This window comes from Pezoporus wallicus, unplaced genomic scaffold (genome assembly GCF_028554395.1).
Source record: "Pezoporus wallicus isolate ANWC-B61680 ecotype Strahan unplaced genomic scaffold, APGP_CSIRO_Pwel_v1 contig_13350, whole genome shotgun sequence".
Taxonomy (NCBI): Eukaryota; Metazoa; Chordata; class Aves; order Psittaciformes; family Psittacidae; genus Pezoporus; species Pezoporus wallicus.
The window spans coordinates 287,840-301,277 of NW_026637943.1; the positions used below are offsets into that span (position 1 = coordinate 287,840).

The window sequence follows — 13,438 nt, forward strand, 5'->3', positions numbered from 1 at the left end:
TTTAAGAACAGGTAAGACACATGTCTTGTCAGGGTTCTATTGGTATTTTTTATGTCAGGAGAGTAGGCAGCCTGCCATGTTTTCTTTGTCTTTCTAAACCCATGGAATAGCTGCATATTCAGAGAATGGAAGTCATTCCATGTGCCTGGATTGAGACACAGTTTTTGAGAGAACATGGTATGTGCAGTTGAACACTTTTACAGGGGAAATGCATCAAAGAATTAACTAAAAATTTCACCAGCAGTATGATTTCAGGGTGGGATTTTTTGAGCTTACAGTGCTTAACTTACAGCCTTAGTGTATTTTCTACACTTTAAACTTCTTCTGAGAGTGTGTGTGTATTTTATTCCTGATAATTTGCAATCTGATAAAGAAAAACAGTAATTTTCTCATATCTTTACAGATCCTAATTTTGTACGTACTTTCCTTACCACCTACCGCTCCTTTTGCAAGCCCCAGGAGCTGCTGAGTTTACTGATTGAAAGGTAAGTAGCAATCATCCTTTCTGAAGATACCGAAAGGGTTTGTGTATTTACCTGCTCCTTTTCTTCTCAGGCTCTCAGTGCCATGTGGCACGTGTTTTAGTGAAGTTTGTGAACCAGCAACTTTTAAACTAGGATACAGCAGCACAAGTTTTTAATGGAAGCCTTTTCTTCCCAGTTTGCTAAATGGGTTACCTGAATGAAGTATTAGCTAGAGTGCTTGGGGTGCCTCAGCTGTGGGGTGGTAATGTTTTGAACTGCTTAACTTGATTGTGAGAGTGTATTCAAGTATGCTTAAGTCCTGATGCAAATAAGAACAAAAATGGCCTAAGCAGTTTCTTTGAAAGGCACAGACTCAATGTAAACAACATTTTAATACACTGTGATAAAGCTGCTCTTAAGCTTTCTTCTAATCTTCACTTAATCAAACTAGCAGGTAGTTAAAAACCTTATATCCTCGTCTAGACATCTTGTGATGACGAGGGAACTAGTGAATTATCAGGGTGAGAGCTGGGTGTGTTAGCAGTACATAGCTAGGGGAGGAGGGAATTCCAGGCAATCTGGGTATCAGATGAGTTGCTTGCGTTTCATCACGCTATTTTATTTTTTTTTTTAAATGCAGTTGCTCTTCATGTCCTATATAAAGGGTTTGTGTTTTACCTTAATTGCCATCAGTTTTTTGGTGCTTTTATTTGTAGGTTTGAAATTCCAGAGCCCGAGCCTACTGAAGCAGACAGGCTGGCTATCGAGAAGGGGGAGCAGCCCATCAGCGCAGACCTTAAACGGTTTCGCAAGGAATATGTCCAGCCAGTACAACTCAGGTTTATTTGCTTTTAAATTTTTTCTGTTAAAACCAGATTTTAGTTCACTGATTATACGGTGATCCTGGAGACAGTAATCTCTTTTGGAGACTGCTGTGCTGTCAAGTAGGGACTTACCACTGTCTGCAACCAGACTAATATCCCAAATCATGTACTGATTAGTCATACTGACTTCTGTTGTTGTTGTAAGTATACTTTGGTTCTCTGCTGCTCACAGCTGTGGTTACCACCCCCAAGAACGCTGTATGGCTGCGATGTAAAGCAGGTGTGGGTGAGAGATATATAACTGAAAGTGTTTCTGACTGCATTTTGAATGTTCCTTGTTAACAGGTCCTATGAAGATAGTTTCTCTTTTTCCATTTTTTTCAGTCCTGCTGATATTTTACTCCCTTTCCCAGCCCAGTTTGATATATTTGTACACACGGACACTCTTGTCTGTACCGCACAGTACAATGGGCTGCAGTGAATCTTCAAGGTCTTGCTGACCAATTGAGAGAGAGAGAGAACAATTAAGAGTTGCTTGCATGAATGAGGCTAATTGTTTCCCTAACAGGGGATCAGGTCAGGAAGAGACACAGATCATGACCAGTATTTCTTAGAACAGCTTACATTCATTCAACAGTTTTTATTAGTAACATGAAGATGTTACTACTAATGGCAGATAACTGCGCACAGTACCCACAGTTATTCCATTACCACACAAAATCTTTCGTAGTTACCTGTTTGGAGCAACAGCAGCTTACTCAATGTGAAGGATTGTACTGACATGTCAGTACCTTCAAGGCAGGTGTTCAGTCACTTAGACATGGACCTCAGTTGGAGTATTGTGTACAGTTCTGGTGTCCTCAACATAAAAAGGACATGGAACTGTTGGAACAAGTCCAGAGGAGAGCCACAAGGATGATCAGGGGACTGAAGCACCTCCTAGGCTGAGAAAGTTGGGGCTGTTCAGCCTGGAGAAGAGAAGGCTGCGTGGAGACCTCATAGCAGCCTTCCAGTATCTGAAGGGGGCCTATAAGGATGCTGGAGAGGGACTCTTCATTAGGGACTGTAGTGACAGGACAAGGGGTAACGGGTTAAATCTTAAACAGGGGAAGTTTAGATTAGGAAGAAGTTCTCTGCTGTAAGGGTGGTGAGGCACTGCAATGTGTTGCCCAGGGAAGTTGTGAATGCTCCATCCCTGGCGGTGTTCAAGACCAGGTTGGACATGGTTTAGTGTGAGGTGTCCCTGCCCATGGCAGGGGGGTTGGATCTAGATGATCTTAAGGTCCTTTCCAACCCTAACTATTATATGATTCTGTCCCATTTTCATCAGGTACCTGTGCACATATATATATACACACACACATATATATGTATATTTTTAAAAATATACAAGTATTACTAACTACTAATACTGTAGATTTTGTTGATATATAGCAGCCGTCACCACATTCTTGGATGTGGTCCAAGTTATACAACCTCAGTGTAACCTTGATACTTGTGTGTGCTCATGGCCTTGTACAGATTTATCAGGCCCTTAGTGTTCTCAGTTTATCAGCAGCTCCTGTGAGTTCAGTAGGACCACTGGTCTCCACAGTTATCAGTCTGGGAGAGCTTTACACGCTGCCTCTCAGCGTGTACTTTTCCTGGTTTCAGCTTGCTGTTTTCCAGTATCTGTTTCTGTATCCATCCACGTAAGTGCCTATAGAGCCCCTTCATAGAAACTTAACATGGAATGGGCTTTTGTGGCATAACTGGCTCAAGAGTTGTTGTATTGCTTTTGTTGCTATATTTTACAGCCTCATCTACTAATTAGGCTTGAAGTTGCTTGGGAGTCTCCTCACAGTGCCTCTCTGTGTGCTACAAATCTTTGTGCAGCACTGCTGGCTGCCATAGCTAAGTAGGACAAATGGTTACCAATGAACTGAAACCTGTAGAAAAGCTTGAGATGGCAATTAGCCATGTTTCTTGCTATTAATTTCCAAAAGCAGTTTAGCACTTTTGCCTTTGTATGTTATCTTTGAGCTGTTTGAAATCTGTGCCACGCTCCAAAGTTTCCAGGTTTCTTTGGGTTTGGTTCCTGGTTTGTACTCCTTATCATGACAGCTCCTCTTTGCTGTCTAATTCATGCTGTGGTTGGTGAGCTGAGTCCCCTAATGCCTGCTTGATGAGACCTGTGGTTTAAAGCTGGTATTTAACACACCCCCTTCTGTGGCTTACAGTTAATATTTGAATTTAGGAAATACTATGTGTTTCTGGTAGCTGGAAACTCTTAACTGTCTTACAGTTGAAAATAAGTGTGTTGAAAATAAGTGTCTGAAAAATAAGTGTCTGAATTTGATCTGGCAGGTTGATATGCCCAGCTTTTTGTAAATTCCAGTATTATTAATAGCATTGACCCCTCCTTCAGAGAGATCTGAGGTTTGGGAAGAAGGTGGAGAACATCAAGGTACTCATCCCCTCCCTCCTTTCACTCCTAAGCACTTACTCCTCATCTTGTAGAAAATGCTGTAGACGTGCTCTGCAGTGCACAGGTATTGAAATGGTAATGTCTTTGACTGGATTAAATACATGTGAGTTCATGAGAAAGAGGAGGAGCTAAGCTGGAAATGCAGTCAGCAGAACTGGGCAATCTTTCTTGCTTTTGCAGTATTGCTACCATGGTATCGCAAAGGCAAAGACTGATTAGATAGGATTCTGCATTACTGTTACTGCAGACTTGGTTCAAAACGTCACACCTTTGACAGTTACAAGCTGCCGTTGATTTCCAGCCTAAATGATCTGTTTGGGTAGCTGTTCTCTTCATGGGATAAACCTTATTCTTTAAGTTATGTACTAGGAAGAGGAAAACTATTTAACTTCTCCATGTATCCACATAGAGCACCCTTCATTTGACAAAGCTAAACCAGAAGCTTCTCTACTGTTCTGACTCACAATTACAGATCAGTTTTCTGCCCTGCCCCGCTCAGATGTTCTTGTCCGTGATCTACAGGGCTGAGCCACCAAAAGTAATAGTCTGATACACAGTTATCCCTGGTTAACTTAATATCCTAAGCTGCAAAGACTAGAGGAGTTCAGCAGCACTTGACTTACAGCTGAGCCACTTCTGCAAAGGCAATGGGGCAGGAGTAACCACATGTCACTGTAACCATCTCCTCTGCTGAGTCTGAGGGCTCTCCATTAGTCCCATCACCCTGTCCCACCTGTTGAACTGGCACAGGGAAGATCTGTTGTACTAGCTGATGCTGGAGATTTTTGCTCACTCTCCAGGTAAAGCGATATGGTGCACCCTGATCAGTCAAAGTTTTGAGGTATAAGCTCAACTTGTTTACCTGAAGAAGAGCCGAAACAGGTTTTTATTCTGCTACATCCTAAGCAAAGAAGGCAGAAGAGCAGTTGTAGTTCACTTTTACAGGCTTGTATATTAGTGGTCTGTTAAGAAAATAGAGAAAAATCAAGAGAAAGTTTAGTATTATCTTTAAAGGAAGTACTGAATCTAGCATGGCTGTTTGTGTAATTAAAAGTTGTAAAAGTGGATCAGTATACTTGCAACAACTTCTAAGCTGAAATTTATATATAGGAAAGAAACAAATACAGATTGTTTCTTACCAAATGGGAAAACCTAGTTAGCTTTTTTTAGCTAAAAAAAAAATAATCTGTAAATTGTATTAGAATAACAGTTTTATCTGATTTGGTATGTTTTTCCTTTTCTGAAACCACCTCAACACTAGCATTCTTTATGTAAGATTTACAAAAACCCACCAAACTCTCTCTCTATATATAAATATAAATATTATGTATATATAGCATAAGTATATGCTAAGACTAGAAAATGAGGTTTTAATTACATGGGGACATCTGTGGTCATTAATGCCATGCTTAGTCTTTGTTCTGCCCCTTTGTCCATATGTATTTTGGTAGTCATCAAAAACTGTCAATCTGTACAGACAGTCTGTAACTTAGCTTTTGTAGAGTTGTGTTTCATTTGGTGTTTATATGGGATGAGCCTTGGAAGTCCTTAAAACCAAACATAATTGGGTTTTTTTTCTCTCTCCTTCCTCAGAATATTGAATGTTTTTCGTCACTGGGTAGAGCACCATTTTTATGATTTTGAAAGAGATCTGGAGCTACTAGAGAGATTGGAGACATTCATTTCCAGTGTAAGAGGTATGGTAATTGGTGGTCCCCTTGTTCTTCCACATTTCGGCACAATCTGGTGGTCTAATCCTGACAGCTTTTAGGCATGAGAATATCTTTACACACATGAGTAATTGTAATGGGTTTAATTGAGCTGTTTATGAGACTCTCCTTTACATAAGCAAGCTTTTGCCTGGAGCCTAAACAGCTACCAAAAATTACTTCAAGCATTATGATATTTACTTCTGGACAGTAATGTTCATCCTTGTCTGACTGTAATTCAGACTGTCACCTCCCTCCTCCCCTCCTCCCTGTGTTGTATTTGTAGAGAATTCCTTCCCTGTTGGTTACTGAGACTAGGTTTTTTTCCAGCTAGTTCTCCCATTTATTGAAACTTCCAGCTGAAAATCATTATCCTTTTAGGATATGATCCTTGACCTGTTTGGTGTCACTTCCTCTGGAGCAATCCCTTACAAACTAGCAGTTGGTTTTTTTCAGCCTATGTGGAGGGCAACAGGGCATGTCAGTTTGAATCATTGTCCTAGCAAAACTAGACTTTACTTTTCAGATAGCCAGACCTGGGCAATATAATTCTGAGACAAACTTAAAGAACAGTAGTTTATCTTCTGCCAAGGTCTCTCTGCTAACCGTTGCTGACCTTAGGGGAATAAGGTCCTACACCTGGGTGGGAGCAATCCCAAGCACAGCCACAGGTTGGGCAGAGAAGAGATTCAGAGCAGCCCTGCGGAGAAGGACTTGGGGGTGCTGGTCGATGAGAAAATGAACATGAGCTGGCTTCAGTGTGTGCTTGCAGCCCAGAAAGCTGCAAGCTTTCATTTGCCCAAAATACACCAAAACCGTATCCTGGGCTGCATCAAAAGGAGCATGACCAGCAGGTTGAAGGAGGTGATTCTGCACCTCCACTCTGCTCTCATGAGACCTCACTTGGAGTATTGTGTGCAGTTCTGGTGTCCTCAACATATAAAGGACATGGAACTGTTGGAACAAGTCCAGAGGAGGGCCATGAGGATGATCAGGGGACTGGAGCACCTCCTGTATGAACACAGGCTGAGAAAGTTGGGGCTGTTCAGCCTGGGGAAGAGAAGGCTGCGTGGTGACCTCATAGCAGCCTTCCGGTGTCTCAAGGGGGCTTATAGGGATGCTGGGGAGGGACTATTCGTTAGGGACTGTAGTGACAGGACAAGGGGTAACAGGTTAAAACTTAAACAGGGGAAGTTTAGATTGGATAAGGAAGAAATTCTTTACTGTAAGGGTGGTGAGGCACTGGAATGGGTTGCCCAGGGAAGTTGCGAACGCTCCATCCCTGGCAGTGTTCAAGGCCAGGTTGGACAGAGCCTTGGGTGACATGGTTTAGTGTGAGGTGTCCCTGCCCATGGCAGGGCGGTTGGATCTAGATGATCTCAAGGTCCTTTCCAATCCTAACTATTCTATGATTCTATGATTCAGTTTTGGTGAGTCTCTGAAAAAGTCTTGAATTGCTTCCGGTGCTTCCTGTCTTGCCCACTGTTTTGTCTACTGTAAATGTTGGTTGGACTGGTATTGTAAACATGTATTTCTCCAGCCTTTTTGTTCTGCAGTGCACTAGAACAGCATGTTGCAAAGTTCTCACTTGAAGCTTGTTTACTTTTTTAGTAGTTCTCCTGTAAGTAGGTGAAGCTAGCAATCAAAGTGGAGACAGTTGCAGCTGAAGGGAAAAAGTAAAATATAGTGGGTATATGGTCACTTTTTCCCACACCAAAACTGCCAGTAGATGTGGTTAAACACAAGTGAGCACCCAAAAATTTGTTCACGTATCTGTATTTGCCAAAAATGCAGGTGCAAGAACTCCTAAGAAGAAAATAGGGAACTACAGAACTACAAACCTAATTAATGTGCTTGCAGAAATGCAGAATGCTGAGTGCATATACAAATTTTTTGGGGGTTGATTTCACTGAATTTTCAAAAGTCTTTGAGGTTCGTACTAAAAAAGTTGTGGTTTCTGTTTTGCAGGAAAATCCATGAAGAAGTGGGTGGAATCAATTGCTAAAATCATCAAGAGAAAGAAAGCTCAAGCAAATGGAATTAGTCACAACATCACCTTTGAAAGCCCTCCTCCCCCAGTCGAGTGGCACATTTGGCGTAATGGGCACAGTGAAACGCTGGACCTCATGACTCTGCATCCTATAGAGATTGCTCGACAGCTAACACTTCTTGAGTCCGACCTCTATAGGTAGGGATTGAGCTAAGGTGTCTTTTTTTAGATTGTTTGAGCAAGTAAGAGTTCCAGTTCATACAGTCACTCAAAAGTACGTCCCCTTGACTTTCAGTTTATGGAGCAGTGTTTTCTTGCCATCTGTTCAATAACAAAAAATGCAAGGAAAAAAAGGTGGTTTTTTTTTTTTATCTCCATATCAGACTTTTGACAACATAAATAAGTACAGGAAGGACACCAAAATATTATGAGTAGATAATGCTAACTTGTATTGTCTCCCTGATAAAAGCAAATTTAGTGGTACATTAATAAGAAATGCTTGTTACATCATAAAATGATAACACAGTTATGTCTACTCCTGTCCTTTATAGCTGCATAGCAAAGGCCCAGGTGTTACGTGCATATAACCACAGCACTAGGACATCAAGGTCCTCTAATTCTGAAGAGGTTTTTTGGTCTGATACCATATGTATTCCATTCTTTCCTAGCTCTGTTGTTACCTGTGATAAACAGAGCAGGCCTTGATGTGAGAGCTAGGTTTAGCTGGGTAAAAATTCTTAAAGGTCTCAGAAAACCGGAAGGTGAGGCATCCTTTTGTGCTTCAGACAGCAGGTTTTCTACTGAAATAGGCCACTTTTCCAGGAGGTTGGTCAAAGTACTTCAGCTTCCTATTTTAAAACTGTAACTATGCTTAAGTTGCTGTCGTACACTTGCAGGAAATTAAACTTACTCCTTTGTAATTGTCTTATCTGAAAATACTTATTCAAAAATGCCAGTTTCAATCAAGATAGAAATGTATTTCCTTCTAGACTCAAATACTCAGTAAAAAGTTATTTTACGTAACTGTTTTGCAGTAGATTAGATTGGATTGTATTTGTGAAACATCAAGTCATGGCTAAGGGAAGAAATAATCTTTTAATGTAAACACAGAACATACAATTATTATTTGTATCGAGCATTCTTCTGCATCTTGTTTTGTCGTTATCAGGGCAGTACAGCCTTCTGAACTCGTTGGTAGCGTGTGGACTAAAGAAGATAAGGAAATTAACTCCCCAAATCTGTTGAAAATGATTCGTCATACTACAAATCTTACTCTTTGGTTTGAAAAGTAAGTGCAGGTGGTGGCAGTGGCATCAACTCCTACTGGAATTTGGAGAGAAACGTTTTTCTGTTACTTGAATTCTGTTGCCTTGAATCTTGAGATAGCTGTTGAATGTTACAGAAATTTCAGATTTTGGTTTAAGGGTTCATAGCCATGCCAGTCACATGGTCCTTCTTCCTGAGACAGACTGGAAGGGTTTTTTCAATTTTGGTGGGTTGACCCTGGTTAGATGCCAGGTGTCCACCAAAACCGCTCTATCTCTCCCCTCCTCAGCAGGATGTGGGAGAGAAAATACTACAAAAGGCTCATAGGCCAAGATAACGATGGAGAGATCGCTCACCAGTTACCAATTCCCCACCCACCCCTCTTTCTTCAGGCTCAACTTCACTCCCAGTTTTCTCTACGTCCTCCCCATCAGTGGTGGGATGGGGAATGGGGGTAGTGGTCAGTTCATCACATTGTTTCTGCTGCTCCTTCCTCCTCGAGGGAGGACTCCTCACACACTTCCCTGGCTCTAGCACGAGGTACCTCCCACAGGAGACAGTCCTCTATGAACTTCTCCACTGTGAATCCTTCCACAGGCTGCAGTTCTTCATGAACTGCTCCAGCATGGGTCCCTAACATGGGGTGCAGTCCTTCAGGAACAGGCTGCTCTAGCATGGGTTCCCTGTGGGGTCACAGGTCCTGCCAGGACCCTGCCCCAGGATGGCTTCCCATGGGTTCACAGCCTCCTTTGGGCATCCCCATGCTTCAGTGTGGGGTCCTCCATGGGCTGCAGGTGGAGATCTGCTCCACCATAGACCTCTATGGGCTGCAGGAGAACAGCCTGCCTGCCTCACCATGGTCTTCATCATGGGCTGCAGGGGAATCTCTGCTCCAGTGCCTGAAACACCTCCTACTCCCCTTCTTCATTAATCTTGGGGTATGTAGGGCTGTTGCTCTCACTCCTCTCTCCGATTGCAATTGCTCCTGCACAGTAACTTTTCCCCCTTCTTAAATATGTTATCCCAGCGGATATAAGTGAGAAGTTACCCCCTGTGAGGGTGCTGAGGCACTGGCACAGGTTGTGCAGAGAAGCTGTGGCTGCCCCATCCCTGGAGTGTTCAAGGCCATGTTGGGATGGGGCTTGGAGCAACCTGGTCTATGGAAGGTGTCCTTGCCCATGGCAGGGGGTTGGAACTGGATGGTCTTTAAAGTCCCTTCCAACTTAAACCATTCTATGATTTTATGATTAAGTACTTCTGAGGACATAGCCAGTGCTGCAGTCAAAAGGGTGTAGAAGCTTCTAAGTGTACAACTTAGCAAGTTTAAAATGATGCTGTAGATACAGTGGCATGAGAGTCACCCTGTTCCCCCTGGACCTTGCTTAGGATTTGCTTTATTATTTTACAGGATATGCCAAAACCTCTGTTGGCTTTCCAACTTGAACATATGTAAGACGTGATTACATAAATCTGTACTTGAGATTCTTGAAAGAGAGCCAAATGTGCATATTAGATGTACTGTACAGTGTTTGCTTGGAAAATTTTGATTTAGCAAAATGTCAGGTTTTATTTATCAGTGTTTCTCAAATTACATCTTTTGATTAGGTGCATAGTGGAAACTGAGAATTTTGAAGAGCGAGTGGCTGTGCTGAGTAGGATTATAGAAATCCTGCAGGTTTTTCAAGATCTGAATAATTTCAATGGTGTTTTGGAGATCGTCAGTGCAATGAACTCTGTGTCAGTGTACAGACTAGATCACACATTTGAGGTAAGTTTTGGGCACCACTCTTGGAAATAAAAATACTCGGACTCCAGAAGTGTAACACACATTTCCGAAGTGAAATCTGTAGTATCCGTATCACGCTTGCTTTCATGGAAGAAAACAAGTGAAATGTTCAAAGTTACATATGCAAAAACACACAATGAGCTGGGTGTCTCAGAGGGTACGTAATGGGAAGTGGAGCTTTTCAGCAGATGTTTTCTCACATGTATTCAGCCCAAGAAGGGGAGATGCCGCAGCTGCTTGATTGCTGTTTGTTAACCTGTCTGAAATTAACCTCTTATTCTATCCAGCATTTTATGGGTATGAAAGAGGAGGATCCTAAGGCTGAGAACATTGGATTGAATGACTTTTAAGAGTATTTCCTACCTATGCAAGAAGTGGGGGAGTAGGAGGGCATGAGGAGGGGATAGCTAAAAATCAGATTTCAGTTGATCACAAGAACTTGGATGAGAAAGTCTCAGAAAATTCAGACATCAGAGACAGAAACAAGTAGCTGCTGAAACAGTTTAAAGGGACAGTAGGAAGAGGAGCTACAACACAAGTAGTAATTCTGTTCTTCAGTTGCCAAGGAAAAGAAACACCTAGGATTTGGCAGCAAAGCCTCCCTTGACTAAAATAGAAAAAGAAACATGAATTAGAAGGTTTGAGTTTTGTATGTCTCTGAAAGGCACATGAGGCCTTTCAGTTAAATTCAAAATTAAATGTTTAATTTTTAATAAAGACCAAGATTATGCTTCTAAGTTGATAGACAAAGTAATAGTCTGTTTACAGCAGCCTCATGATTTAAATCTGAATTTGAGTTCCTGTGTTTTGCTGAGAGAGCTAGGGAATTGCCTTGGTTTTGCTGATGATTGCCTTGGTTTTGCTGTTGAGATTTGCATCCCTGGGTTTTTTTCTTTGACAACTTAGGCGCTACAGGAAAGAAAAAAAAGAGTTTTGGATGAAGCAGTAGAATTAAGTCAAGATCACTTCAAGAAGTATCTAGCTAAGCTCAAGTCAATCAACCCACCCTGTGTGCCTTTCTTTGGTAAGTAACACCAGGGCAGGCTAATAGTGTGCATTGTCAGGCTTGAGTTTGATGCAGATGTGTTAATATTGCTTGAAGTGTTCAGGGTTGTGTTAGCTCTGAGAAGTCTGTAATATGTGTGACTTTTGGCTTCCAAGGTTTGTAATTTTTTTAGACTTCATATAATGTCTATGGGCGGAATGTCCTATGGGTTGGAAGGGACCTTAAAGATCTCCTATTTCCAGCATCCCTGCCATGGGTAGGAACACCTTCCACTAGACCAGGTAAAAGATGCCATGTCTTTTATGTAATATTTATGTTTCTAGTTTAGTATATGGATTACTGGTATTACATTGGTATGAATATTTCCTTATTTTGTTTAACACTGCCTCCACACTTGTGATCTGTTTATGGCAATGACCTAAAGATGTTTTTTTCTAAACTCTGGATGTTACTTGAGGGAGATAAAACACCGTATTTCAAAATATTGTTCCCATGTAAAATGCAGACTTGATTCATTCTTGCCAGCTGATAAACTGTTGAAGCATTAAAGGGAAAGGTCTGCCTATGTTCAGACTTTTTTATTATTCATTAGAAAGAATGAAATCAGGTCTTGGAATGAAAAATAAATATCACAAATACTTCTCTCTTTATCAGGAATATACCTAACAAATATTTTGAAGACAGAAGAAGGGAATCCTGACTTCCTTAAAAGACAAGGGAAAGAATTAATTAACTTCAGTAAGAGGAGAAAAGTGGCTGAAATTACAGGAGAAATTCAGCAGTATCAAAACCAGCCTTACTGTTTACGGATAGAGCCAGAAATTCGGGTAACCAAACATTAAATATCTGTTTGGGGATAGGAGAAGAATGTGAGAACAAGAAATTGTCAGATAATCATAGAATCACTGATAGGTTTGGGTTGGAAGGGACCTTAAATAGTTCCAACCCCCTGTCATGGGCAGAGACACCTTGCACTAGACCAGGTTGCTCCAAGCCCCGTCCAAACTGGCCTCGAACACTTCCTGCTATGGGGCAGCCACAGCTTCTTCTGGCCTGTCTTCACAATCTTCTAGAGCTAATCTTGCATGAGCGGCAACCATCAGCAGAGGGGGGAGCAGGCTGGGTTGACAACAAAGTACCACTGCAAAGGGCTAGCCAGAGATGGGGATTTGCTCACTTGGATTCCATCATTCTGGGTCTTCTTCATTCCCTTATTGTTCTGTAGTGTGGTATCAGAGACTTCTTAGCAACAGAACAAAATGAATAAGTCATACTGACTAAACAGCAGAACTTTTTGAAGAAAAATCTGTTTCTTTTAACCCAAAACTCTCTGTACGTGCCTGGTGTGTTCAGTCCTTCAGGCAGGCATTCTGTAATACCTCTGAACAAAGTCTCCTGACCCTGCTAGCAGTTGCTACACACTAGTTAAGCACAAATATGAATGGTCATGCAGCATGGCAGAAGCTAAGCAGATGTGGAGGTGCCAGTGTCAGCTACCATTATCCTCAGAAATGACAGGATGCTTGAGTGGTTACTTACCCAAGGCAAAGACTAGGGAATCCCAGATAATATAAAGGAATTTCGAGGAAGATGGAGAAGCAGTGAGCCAGGTAACAACAAGATTTTTTATGTGGGGGTACTAATGATTGAAAAGAAATAGCTTTAAGTGTCAGCCATACTTCCTGAGAGCACAGCTAATTGTAACTTTTCCAGAAAGCTGCTTGGACAGCTCTTGATCTCAGTAGCGAGCAGCAGCAGGCAGGAAGCAAGAAAGAGGTTTGTTATGTGAAGAATTAAATGGGCAGTAATACTGCTGTTTAAAATGCTGTTTGCACTGTATTTAATTGCTGTGGATGTGTCTGGGAAGATTTTAGATTTACAGTATTTATAAGCCAAGAAGTACTTTTAAGTTCAAGGGATGACAGT

General features: G+C 41.6%; 1 protein-coding gene across 1 annotated transcript in view; it reads left to right on the plus strand.

The window, feature by feature from the left end:
- The window catches only part of SOS2 (SOS Ras/Rho guanine nucleotide exchange factor 2), a 57,428-nt gene that overhangs the window by 37,450 nt on the left and 6,540 nt on the right, over positions 1-13,438 (plus strand). The window contains exons 11-18 of the mRNA XM_057408453.1: positions 404-485; positions 1,181-1,303; positions 5,349-5,452; positions 7,433-7,652; positions 8,623-8,742; positions 10,326-10,488; positions 11,413-11,530; positions 12,167-12,339. Coding sequence (XP_057264436.1) covers positions 404-485; positions 1,181-1,303; positions 5,349-5,452; positions 7,433-7,652; positions 8,623-8,742; positions 10,326-10,488; positions 11,413-11,530; positions 12,167-12,339 — 1,103 coding nt within the window. The remainder of the gene's footprint in view (positions 1-403; positions 486-1,180; positions 1,304-5,348; positions 5,453-7,432; positions 7,653-8,622; positions 8,743-10,325; positions 10,489-11,412; positions 11,531-12,166; positions 12,340-13,438) is intronic.